This window comes from Megalobrama amblycephala, linkage group LG24 (genome assembly GCF_018812025.1).
Source record: "Megalobrama amblycephala isolate DHTTF-2021 linkage group LG24, ASM1881202v1, whole genome shotgun sequence".
Taxonomy (NCBI): Eukaryota; Metazoa; Chordata; class Actinopteri; order Cypriniformes; family Xenocyprididae; genus Megalobrama; species Megalobrama amblycephala.
The window spans coordinates 8305236-8324220 of NC_063067.1; the positions used below are offsets into that span (position 1 = coordinate 8305236).

The 18985-nt window shown below is 39.7% G+C and overlaps 1 protein-coding gene across 4 annotated transcripts in view; it reads left to right on the forward strand.

Moving 5' to 3' along the window:
- rarga (retinoic acid receptor gamma a) overlaps nucleotides 1–18985 on the forward strand; it is a 68275-nt gene that overhangs the window by 38066 nt on the left and 11224 nt on the right. The window contains exon 1 of one of the 4 annotated variants that reach the window (XM_048177192.1): nucleotides 4656–5145. The exons of the other annotated variants lie outside the window; for them this stretch is intronic. Coding sequence (XP_048033149.1) covers nucleotides 5001–5145 — 145 coding nt within the window. The 5' untranslated portion in view covers nucleotides 4656–5000. Of the gene's footprint in view, nucleotides 1–4655; nucleotides 5146–18985 lie in introns of those variants that run through there. 4 annotated transcript variants of the gene reach the window in all.

Consider the following 18985-nt stretch of genomic DNA (forward strand, 5'->3'; position numbering starts at 1 on the left):
CCTTTATGACACAACAATTACATGAAGAACCTCAGTGTTACAATTGATATACTTTACTGTCTGCTCAAACAAAAGGGCCATTAAAGTGCCCTACTCTCTCTTTCTCTCTCTCTCCCCCACTCATATTCTCCTCCTCTCTCTCTCTCTCTCTCTCTCTCTCCCTCACTCTCTCACTCTTTCTTCCTGTCTGTGTCTATGAGGGTTGCCTAAAGAAAATAAATGAGAACCATAACAAAGTCAAGAGCCACAAGATCAATAAACAGCCTAATGAATACCATTCTCTGCGCATGCCCCGACGTGCTCCGAGAAGGACTCTTTGTTTCTTTGTAAGTGTGAAAACGCAAAGGGGGTTTGGGAAAATGAAAAGCAGAATTCCACAGAGTGGGAGATTGTAAGTGTATTTGGAAGGAAGGGCAGTATGTGTTTATAGAGAGCTCGACCAGCAGCGCAGATTGACAGGAAATGGTGTCTTTTCTTAGGCGGCTGGGCCGTACCACTAGCAGCGGGCCGACGGGGGTGGGGAGGGGGGTGAAGATGGATGAGGCAAGGCCGAGACGCAGGCACCTCTGTTGCTCCTGGCATTGTGTTCAGCTGTTTGCTTGACTTGAACCCTGGTATGGCTCCGTCCACTCCCCAGCTGTTCACTCACTGAAAGCCATTGGCACTGACACTGGCAGAGCTATTTATTTCATTTGGGTTTTTTTTTTCTTTTTTTTCAGGTCATGTAGTGCTGATTGCCTGTGTGTTGTGGAGGTGTATGTGGTTTATTAGGGGTAGGGGGAGTAATTTGGCCTAGGACTGTGGGGGTGAATGGAAAAAACTTGTTGAATTGACTGGTAATCTAGTATTTGTGCACCAAACCCAATAGTCATGAAAACCTGAAAAAATTCCATTTTCATTTCCGGACCTGGAAAAATTTCTAGTTGTGATCTGCTCTAAAGTATTTACTTGGCTAGATATTGTATAGAGTAAAATTTGCCACAAATCACCACAGTAACTTCTTATTAGTGGCTTCAATATGTATAAATCGCTTGCTTGTAGAATCTTGGTATCTGACATACAAATGGAAATCTATCCCAGCAATCTGTTAAATGATTCTTAACAGCTTGAAAGGTCATGCAAAAAAAGGTCATTATTCACAATAGTGTGGAAGCCCTGAATAGTCAGTGTATATGCCATTTGAATTTGTACTTGAATGAAAACAAGGCTATGGGGGAATAGAGGTAATTTTATTTGATAGGTTGTACTGTATGGTTATTATCTAATTAAGTTTTTTTATGAAATATATTTAATTTAGTATATGATATAAATCATATTTTAAAATATAAATATATTTTCAATTACTTATTTATTTATTTTAATTAATATTAAATTATACTTATTAAAATATAATTTATTTATTTGTTTACTATTTAGGACAGGAATGGTTAAGTAGCCTCTGATTTGCTGGTGTACTGCAAAACCCTATATGGTCACATCTACTTGTGTTTTTTAATTAAATATATTTAATTTATTTGAATATATAATATTTGAAAAATATATTTTTTATATTGTTATTATTATAATGTTGTTTTAGACTGTATATATTAAATTTATTTATTAGAGATGCACCGATATATCAGCCAATAATCAGTATCGGCTGATAAAAGTTAATTTTCACACTGTCGGCTATCTGCCGATATATCCTGTCAACCAAAAAAAGGGCAGGAAAATGCACTGAATTTGTACTTATATGTAATTATATAACATTCAGAAAGTTACGAAACATTAATTTAACGTTCAGAATTTAGTTAATGAGTGTTAATATTAAAGGTGCCGTAAACGTCTTTTTAAAAGATGTAATATAAGTCTAAGGTGTCCCCTGAATGTGTCTGTGAAGTTTCAGCTCAAAATACCCCATAGATTTTTTTTAATAAATTTTTTTAACTGCCTATTTTGGGGCATCATTAAATATGAGCCGATTTAGGCTGCGGCCCCTTTAAATGCTCGCGCTCTCTGCCCACGGAGCTCGCGCTTGCCTTTAACAGCATAAACAAAGTTCACACAGCTAATATAACCCTCAAAATGGATCTTTACAAAGTATTTGTCATGCAACATGTCTTATCGCGTAAGTATAGTATTTATTTGGATGTTTACATACAATTTATTGGCATATGCAAATATTGGGGGCATACACCCCGACCGTTACATAACAGTCGGTGTTATGTTGAGATTTGCCTGTTCGTTGGAGGTCTTTTAAACAAATGAGATTTATATAAGAAGGAGGAAACAATGGAGTTTGAGACTCACTGTATGTCATTTCCATGTACTGAACTCTTGTTATTCAACTATGCCGAGGTAAATTCAATTTTTTATTCTAGGGCACCTTTAATGAGTAATGTGTTTGTTTATAACTGATACCAGTTATTCTGAAACAAGTTGATGAAATGGAGAGAATAAAGTTTTTATTTGCATTTCTTTCAAAATATAGTAATTGAAAATATAATTATTAATTATTAATTATAATGAAATTATCATTAATTTAAAAGAATGTATAAAAGGCAGAACCCCCAAACTATCAGTATCGTTATCGGCAGATATCACTCGGAATAATCGGCTATCGATATCGGTGGAGAAATTTAGTATCGGTGCATCTCTATTATTCATTTATTTAGCATTTGGGGGCAGGAATGGAAATCAGCTAGGGTTGATTGGCAAAAAAGTAACAGAATCATATAATAATCTTTTGTAATGCTAAACCAGTAGACTATTGTCAGACATGTAGACATCATATTTCATTACACACAAATGATAATGAGGCTGTGAGAGAGAGATGTACAGTCCATTCAAGATTCTTGGTCATGTCCAGACACACTCGGAAACTATGCAGAACTCTGTAGAGAGCTCATTAGAAATACTCAGAAATGGATTGCATGTTTGTTTATTAAATATTTGACTAATTAGATAATGCTGTCTAGGGCTGTCAAACGATTAGTCGCGATTAATCGCATACAAAATAAAAGTTTGAGTTTGCATAATATATGTGTGAGTACTGTGTGTAATTAATATGCATATATAAATACACACAAGTTAATGTATATATTTAAGAGAAATATGTTATTTATGTACAAAATATTTGTATTTATATATAATAGAAATTATATAAAAATATAAATAAATACATATACTTGTAAATATTTCTCAAATATATACATGAATGTGTTTGTATTTATATGTACATAATAATTACACACAGTACACCCACATATATTAGGCAAACTTAAACTTTTAGTTTGTATGCGATTAATCGCGATTAATAGTTTGACAGCCCTAAAATGGACATTAAAGAAAAAAATTAAGATATTTTTGATGAAATCCTAGAGGTATATGACTCGTCCATAGAAAGCAATATAATGAACACTTTCAAGGTCCAGAAAGATGCTAAAGACAAAGTTAAAACAGTCGACGTGACTGCAGTGGTTCAACCTTAATGTTATGAAGTGACGAGAATACTTTTTGTGTACAAAAATAATGAGTTTATTCAACAATATCTTCTCTTCTGTGTCATTCTCATACACTGTTCAGCGCTTTCAGGTTCTGCGTCAGAATGCCGGCTCATAACATTAATGTTGAACCACTGCAGTCACATTGACTGTTTTAACTTTATCTTTAGCATCTTTCTAGACCTTAAAAGTGGTGGTTAAATTGCTGTCTATGGAGGAGACAGGCAGCTCTCGGATTTCATCAAAAATATCTTAAACTGTGTTCCAAAGATGAACGAAGGTCTTACGGATTTGAAACGACATGAGGGAGAGTAATTAATGACAGAATTTTCATTTTTGGGCGAACTAACCCTTTAACATATTTTAAAAGTCTGCCTGGTCGTGTTTGACTTTCACAGCCCAAGTTTCCCAGTTTTTTTTTTTTTTAACAATATTCAAAAAATGTTCTACCCCCTCACATCCTCATTTTCACGCATGTCAAATGAAACACGCCGTCTACTGACTGTAGTCATGGGAAGAGACTCAAATTCATCACGTCTTCCTTGCAAGTATGAAGACAAGCCCTGACATTCCTTCCCAAGTTCATCTTCCTGTTGGTCTCCTGCTTGGCGTCCTCTAGCGCATGGATTCTCCCCGCAAACTGAATAAAGTTCTTCTTTTAAAAGCTTCTATGAGGGCCAGAGGGGGCTTTGAATATTCGCCACATACTTAATGAGGTAGAGACAGCAGCGGCCATCAGTCATTTACTCTGTTTTTGTGGAGACAAAGGCGAGAATTTTGCCCTGGCATCTGCTGCTTGCACAATGCTCTCTCTCTCTCTCACTCTCTCTCGCTCGCTCTGGACTTTAATGTGGTTATGATTAGAGACGGGGCTGAGGGATGGGTTCGGGGGGTTGGGGGGGTCTCATATGTACTGCAAGGGAAAAAAGGGGGAGGTGCGCAAAGCAAGAGAGCCTGTTTGTGTGCAGTGCGTGCTGAAATATGAATCACAAAAGAGACAAAAAGAGGCCAGCGAGAATCAAATAAAAGTTTGTCCTCTAACCAGATCAGAGCTGGCAATGCAAACACACAAATGGCCCCTCCCTGTGGCCCTCTCTCTCTCTCTCTCTCACACAACCCTCTCCCCCCCCTTTTCGATCACCCTCTCTCTCTCTCTCTCTCTCTCTCTCTCTCCACCCCCCTCTGTGTGCGCAGGACTGAGGCAGTTGGTTCGCTCCAGTGTGTCTGAGAGCCGCGAGTGCTATGTGGGGCTGTTATTTAGGTCTGTTACAACACGCTAGGAGCAGCTCACCCCGAGCAACCAGCACCGCAGATCAGCCGGAGAGGGAAAGAGAAACAAGCAGCGTGAGAGAGAGAGGAAACGCTTACAAGAGCAAAAGCAGCGGGATCAGGCAGCACGTATATCCTGAGTAGAGGAATTCCAGCGGGGGATTTAGCGCTGTCGTAGCTGCGGGTGTTGTTATTGTTTTTTTTGGTGACGCGAGGCTATCGGAGGCGGGTGGGCGACAGGGACGCAGCATGTTCGACTGTATGGAGGCTCTGGGCATGGGTCCCCGCCAGCTCTACGATGTCACCAACCGGGGTGCATGCATGCTTCGGAAGGCGAGTCCTTTCTACGCCGGGCTGGACCCTTTCGCTTGGACGGGGACGGCTAGTGTACGCTGTAAGTGCCTTTTCTTATTCATCTAAACGGGGCCTCCGATCTCACTGCCAAACGAACCACTCGAGCTGCGCTTGAGATGCTGTTTGAGTCGATCGTTTTCCATGATTGTCACGAACAGAGTCTGGTTTCACCAACAGTGTGGGTAACCTGATTTTTGACCTTGTCAGTTGATGAAAAGTTAAACAGAAAGGAAGTAATGCGAGAGGGAGAGATGAAAGAGAGAGTGTTTGAGAGAGAGAGAGAAGTGGGTGGGGGGGAACCTGACACTGTGCTATAATTTCAGTCATGCAGATTGCATTTGTCTTCTTCACTTCACAATTGTGCCTGACAGCTCTGGTATCCCAGCATGCCTGACCACGGCTCAGCCCACACAACAGCATCAAACAAGCGTAAAAGTAAAAAAACGAAAAGGACATTACTCAAGTATGTCACTGATGAAACTCTCAGACTGGGAATTGGAGAACGGATTGGGTGATTAGACTGTGACAGGAAGCTAAATTGCAAATGGCATGAAATAAATAGTAAAGAATTGGCTTAAATATATTGAGTGGAAAGTTTAGTGAGTATGAGAGCTTGAAGACCTGGACGGCTTTTCATTTTTCTCTCTCTGTCTCTGTTTCAATCATTTTATTTTTCCTACCTCCGTTCCAGACTTTAGACAGCCTTTGGCTCTAAAAACAGCTGTGCTCTAGCAAAACTGGGGTCCGTAATAATAGGGAACCAGGCTGAGAGAAAGGGAAAACAAGCAATACTGCAATACAATGCGACACTGAGGAAAAAAAACTCGAACGTCCAGATCGGTAAACATCTCTGTTACCCTTTTCCCAAAATCCAGCAGCTCTCGCTGTTTTCCATTTGTATTTGTTGAAGCTTCTGCTTTTTGTTCCTCCTTCTCGGCCTCTGAGGGCAACTCATCTGTCTTCATTAATCGTGAAAGACACCAACGTTTCAGTGGCTGTCAGCCACACTGGGTTTTCTTTAATGAAGACAGATGCCCTGTCTGAGCTCGACCCGGAGGGGAGGGGAGGGAGGGAGGTCCATAATGCCTCTTCTCCTTGGCCAGAGCCCTGATGATAACAAGATGAAATCTGTTTATTTAATCAGTCATGTCTCACCAACGCTACACAAGCACACACTCAGGGCCCACGATGGAAAACGAGCCCTCCGATTGTGCCGCTGCTGCTTCTCGAATTCTGTTCCTTCCTGGTTCTAGGAAATAGTGGAGATCGAGAGGCAATCGGACAGATCCTGCTGCCCTCAGGGAAGAGCGGGAGCGGTGTACTGTTACAAGCCACCATGCCCAGTAACCTCTGTAAACAAGACCGGCCTATCCGACCACAGGATTCACTTCAGTTGCTCTTCGTTGTCCTCTTAGAGCAGATTAATCAATGTTTTAGTCCAGTGTTTCTGGCCAGCTGCAATGCATTTTGGCCAAACTTCTCTAAGACTTAAGTTTGCCTCACTATCTCTTAAAGGTGCCCTAGAACCAGTTTTTACAAGATGTAATATAAGTCTAAGGTGTCCCCTGAATGTGTCTGTGAAGTTTCAGCTCAAAATACCCCATAGATTTTTTTTTTATTCATTTTTTTAACTGCCTATTTTGAAGCATCATTAACTGTGCACCCCCCCCAGTGCATTTACAAAGTTCATACAGCTAATATAACCCTCAAATGGATCTTTACAAGATGTTCGTCATGCATACTGCATGCATGGATCGGATCATGTGAGTATAGTATTTATTTGGATGTTTACATTTGATTCTGAATGAGTTTGAGGCTGTGCTCTGTTGCTAAGAGGCTAACATTACACACTGTTGGAGAGATTTATAAAGAATGAAGTTGTGTTTATGAATTATACAGACTGCAAGTATTTAAAAATGAAAATAGCGACGGCTCTTGTCTCCGTGAATACATTAATAAACGATGGTAACTTTAACCACTTTAACAGTACATTAGCAACATGCTAACGAAACATTTATAAAGACAATTTACAAATATCACTAAAAATATCATGATATCATGGATCATGTCAGTTATTATTGCTCCATCTGCAATTTTTCGCTATTGTTTTGCTTGCTTACCTAGTCTGATGATTCAGCTGTGCACATCCAGACGTTCTGCCTTTGTGTAATGCCTTGAACATGAGCTGGCATATGCAAATATTGGGGGCGTACATATTAATGATCCCAACTGTTACGTAACAGTCGGTGTTATGTTGAGATTCGCCTGTTTTTCGGAGATTTACATAAGAAGGAGGAAACAATGGTGTTTGAGACTCACTGTATGTCATTTCCATGTACTGAACTCTTGTTATTCAACTGTGCCAAGGTAAATTCAATTTTTGATTCTAGCGCACCTTTAAAGTTTCAGCTTTTTTGTGTCTTTATTTGATTAGTGAGCAGCAAAAAGGGGTAGGGAGACATTGCAGGCCAAGACTTGAACCTGTGTTGCTCACATGAGCACCATGACTTAATAAACACATCTGGGAGATTTTAGCCCATAAGCAAGTGCCTTTTCTAGACTTTAGGCTAAATGGTGTCTGTTTCTGTGATGTCTTCATAAGCTCTATAAATATTCTGGATTGTGCTGGTCATGTGTCTCTACAATACCGTTCAATAATGTTTTTTCAGCAAGGATGCATTAAATCGATCAAAATTGACAGTAAAGACTTTCATTGTTACAACAGATTTCTATTTCAAATAATGATCTTTTGAACTTTCTATTCATCAAATAATCCTGAAAAAAAAGTATTTAAGGATCATGTGACACTGAAGACTGGAATTCTTGGAGAAATTCAGCTTTTCCTACACAGGAAAACATTTTAAAATATGTTAAAATAGAAAAGTTATATTAAATTATAATAATATATCAGTCTGTTTTACTGTATTTTTGATCAAATAAATGAAGCCTAAGAAACTTCAAATGTTTTCAAAAACATTAAAAAATCTTACCGCCCCTAACTTTTGAACATACGTGGATATATGTATGTGTTCGATATGCTAATTGTACACTTGTGGATTGCATTTAAATGTTTTGCTTTTATTTTCACCACAGAGTGATTGAAATGTGCCAGTCTTTTGGTTAGTTATGGCTTCCCGGAAACTTGAACCACACAGTAAGCCATGCTGACAATGAAGGGTCTTCACTTGCATTGCCCTGCACACTTCACAAAACCCCTGCTGCCTGTTAGAGGTGAAGAGCAAGATAATCGCAAGCCACTGTCAGTGTGGCCAGTCTTTCCTGTTTTTATGTGCAGCAGTTCAAGACCTTTGCAGTTTTTTTAAAAAATTCAATGTCAGAGGTTATGGAGAGGCTTTGCACGGGCCAATGTCGGCTCTCGTGACTATGTGAGCCACTGTTGTTCCATCCCTGAAAGGAAAGAGAGCTGAAAGAGATTTTTTTTTAATTTAGCAATCCTTCGAACAGATTGAGCCATATGTTAAAAAGGGAAGTACGCAGGTGATTTAGTAATCTATACCTAAGAAAGATAATATCATGTTTCTCTGAACTGCTCTTTATTTCCCTTTTTTATTTGCTAAGACATTGCTTATGATGTGCAACACTCAAATTTCACCATTTTGCTAGACTTTTGGGAAGTTTAATTTACTACACTTTTGGGATTGGATGTTGGGCTGTTGCTGTGTTAAAACGAGGACTAGAATTCGCGATTGTTTTCCTGTTCTGATCACTCGGGCTCATACACATACACCATTGTTTTCTGCAAAGTGTGCTGTCCACATCAGAGTCTGATAAGCTCTCTGAAACAGAGCTGTGCGTGAAAGACAGGGAAATGAGTGCTTCCTGTGTCCGCTGTCACATGCAGCCCTCTCTCATTTTTTGTATTAATGGAAGAGCTCAATTATTTCGTTATAATTACAAAAAGATTCAATTAAAAGATTAGAGCGCCTGACGAGGCTGGAGAATAAAAAATGATCCTTGATTGATTCGATGCTTGTGAGTGTGTGTCTCCGACATGTGTGTTGGAGGAAATAGGAAAAAGTGGTTGATTGTGAGGGTTTCACAAAGATTGCATCCCTTTCCAACAGTAGAGAGATACTCTGTTAGTACTCAACAAGCCACGAATAACGCTTTTACTTGTGTTATTCAATCTTGCACTTTATTACAAGGACGTTTTAGCCCATAAGCAAGTGTCCCTTTTAGCTTTTGGACTAAGGAATATCACTTCTGATGTGTTTTAGCCCTCAGTTGTGTTTTTCTGTGTGATGTCCTTATAAACTCCCCAAAGATATTCACACTTACACAGTCCTGTACATGAATATTTAGTGTGGCTTGTTAAATGTACAAATTAAGGAGGCACTGATATTAAAATTCAGACTGATAAGCCTATAATTATGTTCATGTTATGGCCGATAACTGATAAATGGGTGATATATTTTCATGTTAAGGTCAATATTTGATAAATGGCTGATATATTATCATGTTAAGGTCAATAACTGATAAATGGCTGATATTAAAATATTTATTTCCATGTTATGGCGATAACTGCTAAAAATATAACGCTAAAATCACTTTTTAAATGAAAATCACAACTGTATAATGTACGCTATAAAAATTGATAAATTTGCCAAATATTAGTGTTATTAAATGTTTAGTGTTTTTAAAGATTATCTAAGTGAGTGTTAGATAAAAGCAAAGGTGATCTAAATGTAAAAATAGTGGAAATGAGCATTCACAATTACAAATCCAATGCATCCCTGAATGGTGAGTTTTCAATTGTCGAATCTCATAAGCCCCACAGTGTCTGTGCTGTCATTTTGTGCTTATATCTTGTCTGCATCTATGAATTATGCATAAGGTGTTTCAGTGTGTTTTGATGATTTAAAGGTGGCGCGGTAGCTGTGTGTTGATGGCCGTTGAACCCTGTCTAAGAGGGAGTTGAAGGCAAACCCAAGAGAGGAGGCCTGACACGGCCGCTGAGATTCCACAGTGTGCCGCTGGAATCCATTTACTGCTGTAAGGGCAGTTTATAATATCCCGGCAGGGTCAAGGAACTGTAAATAAGAGGGATCCGCCTCTTGTAGAACAGCAACAATGACTGTTTTGCGCTGCTTGAGGGATGGGTGAATTTTAGACCTTATGTGAAATGTTGAGACAGTGTAATTGATCAAACCATCAAAACATGCTCTATTTGGTTCAAGCAATTAGGGTGAGTTCAACACCTTGTTGTAGATTTCTGGACCGCCTTGACGGTCAAGCCACTCCATTGCACAGTCCAAATTTGACCCACGTTCTATTCAGGAAGCATTGCTAATTAGCTAATCTTTCCTCTTCACTTTCACGGGTCTCTGAGAGACACAAACAAGGCTAGGCATCATGGGATTGAAAACTCAGGGTGAGGCTCAATGGCTGTCATAGTTTGGCCATCACCTCCCTTTTGTCTGATGATTTAGTGGATGTTTACTGAGTGCTCCAGTGTCTGGTTGGCAGTTTCTCTCTGGGGGCGAGGCGTTGGCAGGATCTTTGTCAGTCTGAAACCATGTATGAGCTTAGTGTGAGGAGAGTAGTTCTGTTACCAGTGTGTTGTTGACTGACGGCTTGGCTCCGTCGTTACTAGGGCTCACTGTTATGTGAAAATGTGAGCCGAAAATATAGCTCAAACCCCCACTGTTTCTCTGCAGTTGGGCCGCAGAATCTCCTCCGTCAGTCAATCATTGGTTTTATCTAAAATGAGAATCGGGTTGAGGGTCTAGCTGCACTGTTGATGAGGTGATGCTTCTCAGGAGACATTGATTCTGCTATTGTGTCTTATTTCATTGTTTAACGTTATCTCAATGCTTTTTGATACTTGGAAAATCTACACATTGTTGTCAAGCCTACAAAGAGATAACAATACTAACTGATTGTTATCAGTGGTTTTATATACTCTTGTAGCTCTTTTCACGAAAAACATCCTGTTGTATCATGGGTATAGAGATGGGCAAGGATGGTCAGCCAGTCATTCTCCAACCGACTAGTTGATCTAGACTTTTTCTTTTTGCTTTGGTGTTTTTAGCTGCAATGCTTTCAAGGGGAATCAAGACACCTCTGAGATTTTAACGTGCTGTGGTTTAGAATGCTGAAACTGTCAGTGCGGTAAAACTCTCTGAGAGAAGTTACCCTTTTAAATTCATCCCCTTCAAAGCACCATCTCTACTGCCATCAAAGCACCACTTGAATAACCAATTCACTGCCTTTGAATATAAGTTTTAAGACTATTTCTGTTAGAATGACTTCTTTGGCCACTTTTTAAGACACCGCATCAATTTTTAAACAGTAAGAACAGGTTTCAAAACCCCTAGCTGTTTTTGAACACAAGACTGCATCCTATATGTGAGCAAAATCATTTGGTAAACTCACCTGCTAGACAGTTATATATATAGGCACAACAGATATATATAAATACATATAAAATAATATAAAAACACATAAATGTATTGCATTTTTTTGTTTATATGTATATATATATATACTTTTTTTTTTTTTTTTTAACGTGTACATGCAGAGGTGAGGTGAGAGGCCATCCTAAATCAGCCGTAAAAGATAAATGGATACGAGAGCTCAAGGATGCTTGTTAGGGCAGACCATCTGTACTTTACCCCCACACATCCATCTTTTTAAACGATCATCTGCTGTCTGAAGTCTCAGCGCAGTGTTTAGTATGAGCAGGGACGACACCGTCTGTCTGGTGGATGATGTCTATGGCTTGGCTGGTCTACGCTCCATTTAGAAAAGCTGTGTTGGCTCTAAATAAAAAGCGCATTGTGGTTTAGTCAAAGATGGGGTTGGATTTGTCTCTCAAGGTGACTTCTTTCACTGTTACGGGTGAGATCAGTCTGTTGCTCTCCGGGGTTTCGAGAGGACATCAAACCGCACACAATGTTGCTCTGAAGCAATTGCCAGTTTCCACGAAGTGTGCCCATCCACACCCTAACATCTTGGGCAGTCACTGAAGGCGTGCTGCCACACTAAAGTGAAAAATTCCACTCACGTAAGCACACATCATATTGTAATTTCCCCTATAGTCAAAGCAGAAGTTTCTCACAGACTCGCCCTTAGAAAGAACAGAAGTGTGCCAGGCTGTTGGACTGATAGTGAAAGAGACAGTATTTATACACAAAAAACCCTCAGCTACAATGAGAATCAACCACAAATCATGTAGACAGCAGGAAGCCACAACTCTGTTGGGTACTCCTTATGCAAAGCAAAGTTTAGCATTGAGCTCATGCAAGTACTATACAGGTTACTTGCTAATTAGGGATCAGGACAGTTTGATGAGATCCAAGCAAGCCCAAAACATCTGCAGTTTACTCCAACACTTTATTTTGCAGGATTAAGGTGTCAGTCTTCATAGTTTGGCTGCTTCTTCTTCTTTTGTGGTTTCTATTGTTTGGGGAAGGAAGCAATAAGGGCCAAACAAGGAGCTCCTCTGCCCCAGTCCTGAGCTGAGAGACACTTCAGGCTGTGACTCAAGCTAAGTTGCCTGTCTTGAAGCAGGTGAGCAGAGACAGATGGCGAGAGGAAGTCTGCAAGGACTAGAAGATCAAAGATAATGGTTAGATGAGGCTGTCTCGCTGCCTGTTGGCTTGATCAATGGCTGTGTCCATGGAGGATGCATCCAGCCATTGGAGTGGAGAGGAATTAGAGGAGACACTCTCACTCAGGGGTTGACAGCACAGATGAAGCCTGGTAGGGGTGCTGGAGATTCAGTGGAGTTGCAAATTTGGATGTCTGTACCAGAAATCTGTCTTCTCTGAATCAGGCCTTCATTCCCGGTCTTTGTGCACTGATTACCCCTCACTGTCTGTTTGGATGGAGTCCTACTAGAGGAATAGGACAAAAGTCCCTTAAATGGTTTACTAAATGCGCTGTGTTTAGAACTAGTCAATTTGTTGTTTTGCAGCACTATTTTGGCTGCATGGTTCTTTAGAGATTAAAAAAAGATCTAGTAGGCTCTAGTTTCTTTGAAAAAACCACTGAATAGATGGCTTTCTAAAGAACTAGGGATTTAAAAAGGTCTTTATGGAGGATCCCCTATGGCTTTGGGCTATAAAAACCTTTTTGATTCTAATTGAAATCTTTATTTTTAATTAAATAGTCTTTTAGTGGATGCTTTTATCTAGAGCAGCTTACATATTGCAAATTACATTTATTATAGAGACAAGCCCCTGGGGCAACCCAAGGTTAAATGACTTGCTCAAGGGCATGATGGATCCAAATGGAAGATCGATGGAGTTTGTGAGGCTTAAACCAGCAAACTTCTGGTTACCAGACCAGAAAAAAGACGTCTTTGGTAATGGAGAGACCACTATCTGTGTAAGCCGTAGTTGAAAGGGTGTCTGATTGCCTGTAATCCAGGAAGGACTCAAGTGTGGGCGATTGATTCTCTGAGTCCATTGATGTGCTAGTGCCACTCATTCAGGGGTCATTCAGGCCAAATGCTGGCTCACCTTCATCCAGACATAAGTCTTAAATGGGGTCTATGACATGTTGCAATGTCGGAAATCAGCATTGAATGCACACTGAGGGTATTTTAAGTTTAAAGGTATAGTTCACCCAAAAATCATTTACTTATGTCGTTCAAAACATCTATGACTTTTTTATACTACAGAACACAGTCCATACACTAAAAGTCAATTGAGCCCCCATTGACTGACAAAAAAAAAAAAAAAAAAATCTTCTTTTGTTATTCCAGTCATGCCCGTTTGGAATGATGTGATATGAGTAAGGCTCTGTTGCACCTGGTATTAAGATGTGTTTTGGTCGATCGGATCACAAGTATACGAGGAAGACACATTTCCAGTAACATCTGGTGTTTTAATCTGTCTATTTTGTCCACTTTGAACCACTTCTGTCCTGATTTCTTTGAGGGGAGGGTCTATAGGCAGGTAAATGTAGTTTTTTTTTTCAGAACTTTCAATCTAATGGACAAAATAAGCTTGTGCAATTCACATATAAATGCGCCTTGAGACGACGGAAAAACATACGGAGAGCATCAGCTTTCGTTTCTGCTCTGACAGTCGCAAGACCACGCCGAACACTGTGAGTGCTTGTTAGAATTCAGTAATGGTGAGAGAACATTGTGCTTTATGTGTTTTGTTTTCTAACTAAACTTGTGTCTTCAGTTTAAATCCCGTCTGGCTAGCGCGCTTTCCATAATGATTACGTATTAAGTCAAACTCAAAATGTTTTAGACCCCGTTTACACCTGTATTTAGCGTCGTCACTTGTGATCCAATTGACCAAAACGCATCTTAATACCAGGTGTAAACAGGGCCAAAATGATGACACTTCTAATTTTTGAGTGAACCATCCCAGCCAACAAGGCTGCTCATACCTGCTGCCCTTTTGTTCAACTTGTGTGCTGACCTACAGAAGACCTATTCCTGGCTGACTCCATGGCTGAGAATGATAACCTCATGCGTATGTCTTCATGTATGTATTCATGCCTGTATGCTGGTTATGACATGAGAGTGTAAATTCCTTCAGTCTTGTCCAGTCTGGGGTGTATGTAATTCTTTCTCTTTTTCTGTCTTTCCCTCTGGGCCATCTCTTGGACGGCAGCCCAGTTTTATCACAGGGCTTCCTTTCAGAAAGGGCCTTAGTGCAACAGGAAGGACTCCTCCTTTTTTACAGGCCTGGGATGTAGCACATGAGAGGGAAGGATAGAGGGAAAAGAGTAGAAAAAGGGGAGGAGAGAGGGGGAGATCAGGTAATGAGCTCACAGACAGCTGTTGACAGCAACTGCTACTGCTCAGCACCTTTAATGAAAGCACACACACCTCTCAGCTCCATAACTAACACTTCTTTTGTTATTGGTGCAGAGACGTTATTTTTAAACTGGCTTCCATAAGTAATTTTACTAGGTAGGTAAACCTCAAAAATTCAAGTTTTTTTTTTTTTTGTTTACGTGAAAACAATTATCTGTTAATTGGCATCGGTCACCTTTTTTTTGATTACTGGGAGGTTTTTTTGCATTCAAAATCATTATTTTTTCCATTAGCATTGCATTTTTTTTAGTTAGTTTAGTTAGTAAATTTATTATTTTGCCATGTACCAAGTAATTGACAAAATAGTATCTGGAAATTGTTCAAATCTTTGTTTGAACGTTTGTTTTTCTCAGTACTTTTAAAAGTTTCATTTTAATTTTTTAATTTTGTCAATTACTGAGTTTGTGTGTGTGTGTGTGTGTGTGTGTGTGTGTGTGTGTTCAAAAACATATCCCCCCACCCCCATTAGCATTAGTTGTTTTTTCTTAAGTAAAAAAATGACTTTTTTAAAGTACATTTGCCAATTAAATGGCAAAATAGGATCTGGAATTAGTTGAGTTCTTTGTTTAAATGGCTATTTCTTGCAATACATCAACATTTTTACTCTCACTGCAATGTGTGAATTTAGAAATGTCGAAAAACAGCTTGCGGTAAGATAAAGCCTGCAATCAGTGAGAATACATCCAGCGGAAAGAAACAGTGATGCGATGGAGAGGAAGGAAATGGGGTTGTGTAGTATAAGGTGGTACGATGACAGCAGCATGCGAGGAGGATCTGGGTGATGGCAGGAAGCCGTGGGCAATGAGACACAGAAACAGAGAAAGAGCCATGGTCGGTTCCCCTCATCAGGAAGTTGGCAGCCAGGACGGCTGTGTGTCCTTGCCCATCAGGCACCGCTCGGAGAGAGGGGGCCCTGCCAGTCAGTCTATCAATCACACCGCTCCAAAAAACCTGGCCAATCTGTGGCCCGTCTGCCACACTGGCTACATGCACAACAAAGCAGTCTGTCCACCCAACTCAGCGGTATGGGGTTGTAATTTGAGGCGAAGCGAAATCATGGAGCTTTCAGTGGAGGGAAGCAGGATTATGTTCTGAGAAATGCAAAGCGAGCGACACGCAAATACACGCCCAACACGCTGAAATACTTAAGAGGAATTGAGACGCAGAGAACTATATTTGCAAATCAAATGGGAGTCTTTAGAGACACTCACTGGACGAGCGCCCATGCAGAACTGAACACACACACGCTCACATGCCAAGACTAGATTTGGGAACAGTGCTCCACTGAAGATTCAATCACACCCACAGTCACGTACACAAAATCTGCTCTTCTATTGTGAAAGAATAGTTGTTCCGCAGCCAATGCGTCATATGCTGCTCAGCTAAAAGTAGTGTTGCAACACTTAAAACATATGAAGCTGACACTTGTTATTTTGTGCTTTTAGACTTGTATACTTGTGATTCTTAGACTTTTAGGCTGAACCAGAATAAAGAAACTCAAGGTCACAGCTCACTTCCTGTTACTCATGTGGCCTGATTTGTTTGCATTACTTGTTTATTGTTACCAAAGTTAGTTTTTCAGGAAATGGATTTGATCCTAGACTACTTTTTTCAGCAACAATGAAATGTTTATAGTATGTATGCATGTGCATGGCATTGTGGGTATTGACCCTCACCCACTAGATCTTAGCCTGTAAAAAAATGATTTTTCAAAGTTTGAAGTTGTACGTTTTTCTACTTCAAAATCTCACGTTTAATTTAGTGTTATTTGCTGTTTCTTTGTAATTGACTTGCAATTTCAGATTTTTTTTTTCAGTGTACTTAAATATAGAGGTTATTGAGAAAATATTTTTCTTAATATTTTTATTTTATTTGAATAATTTAAGAGTTTAAAGTTTTTTTTATAAATATAAAATTACTTTTATTATTTAAATTATTTACTAATTATTTACTAAATATTTTAAATGTAAAAGTTATTTTAAAAATATTAAATAAATGTGTAAATTTAATAATACAAATAAATGTTCATTCATATAAATATTTAAATATTTTTGTGTACATATTTTCCCAGCATAGGATCATTGTGTGTGTGTGTGTGTTCATATCCTATTTTTGCATTTTTGTATTTACTTTGCCCTAGTGTGGCGTATATTGTGTGTGTTTCTGCTTGTAGATATGGCCATTTTCCTACCACTGGGGCACTTTGTCTAGGTTGACACTGGGATTAGCATAGGACGGTCCACCTGGAATACTTGTGTACAGAGGATACAGAGAGACCAGTTCAGGACAGAAACACAATACCAGGCAGGAAATGAACAGCGTCTACTGATAACTGCAGTCGGCTTCTACCTGTCCCTCCATCAGCAGCCATCCGCCCTCTGCCTTCGCATTGTGATGCAAATCAAGTCCCTGGCTGGAGAGCTGATAAGGAGGCCTCTCATTTCAGAGCGCTTTGTTTCCCAAACAGAGGATAGCTTAGCGGAGGGGATGCAGAGAGGGCCTCCGGGCTGACACAAGAACCCATCCCATTGTGCACCCCGGGAGAAGTGTTGACTGATATTTGGGAAGAGGTGTTAGAGGGAGGGAAAGCGACCGGGGTTTTTACGGCAGGAACCGTCTCGGGTTGTTGAGAGATCCTGATGGATTTTTTGTCCCCCTCCCATTCTTTTTACTCTCAGCTACTCAGACGGTGTCAATCAGTAGCCGTTTCTTCACGCCACATGTAGTTTGCGGTTCTTTTCAGGTGCTTGTCATTACCAGCATATTGCCAGTATTGCTATATAAACAAATGAGTTCATGCTAGGTTCAGGGGAGAGCATTGATCCTGCTGTGCAACATTTACTTCAAAGCATATACTTAGTATTCAAAACACGTATGTGTTGTGATAGCATACATGTTTGGGGTTTATACAGGAATGATAACTTTAATGTGACCTATTGCATTTTGATAGCCTTTTTGCGTTGTGGTTCTTCACTTATTTTCATATGAATGCTCTAGTTAGTGTTCTCAAAAATCGTTAACTAAACTAGATCTTATTCGGATATAGTGCACTTCAAAATAGAGAGGTAAAAAGTAACCAACTTGACATTGCACAATAGTTGGGAAACAAATGTCACGCACATTGCTTGTTCAAATGCAATTAGCTTTTTTATTCATCATATACTCAGAAAGCTTGTGTATTTCTCATTCTCACTTGAAGAATAAGTGATTTGTTTGTAACCATGGCCATGAACAGAAGGCCCTACTGTATGTGAGCTCGACCTTAAATGGGACTATTCGCCTCTCCTCGTTCACCCCCTCCACCCTCGTCCCTTTTTCTGTTTTCTATCAAATTCCTCTTTTTATGCCCCCTTTTCTTCTTTTGAAGTCTCCAAAGTCTTGTAAAAAGCCAAGCTGGTGGTTTTTGCTGAACCCTGCGGTGGGACGGAGAGGGAGGGGTTGTAGGTTAAGTTTAGGCTTTCCATTGAAGGTAGCTGAAGAAGGTGGGGCAATAAAAGTTAGGAGTTTAGAGCCTCCCTGTTTTTTTATTTTATTTTTATGATTGGGCCTTTTTTTTACTAGCTCAGGCTACAGCTGGTGGTGTGAATGGCTGCCCGAGGTGTCTGAGTCTTAATAAAGACCCCGCCAGCCGGGCTGGGGCCTCCAGTCCAGCCATGAGACTACCTTTATAGGCCTAGCTTACGAGCAGGGGCCTCTATTAAAACCTAGCAGGACTGCACTGAGGAATTTAGGGCCGGGAAACGAAAAATATAGGGTTTGTGTGTCAAAAGATGGCAAGGGTGAGGGCTGGGGGTTTGAATTTGGACTGACCAAGGGTAAAAATTGACTAAAAGAAATGCTTTGGCATGTGAAAATGTAAAAAAATAAATAAAAAAGTCAAGTCACCTTTATTTATAAAATACAGATTGCTAAAAAGCAGCTTCACAGTAATAAATAGGAAAACAACAGAATCAACGATGCATCAAATATGAGACAAAATTAAAATTCTGCATAATTAAAGTTCGTTCTTCTTGTAAAAAATGTCTGGTGTGATTCCTCAAAGTTATGACTTACAGTACGGGTTGACGTCAAAATT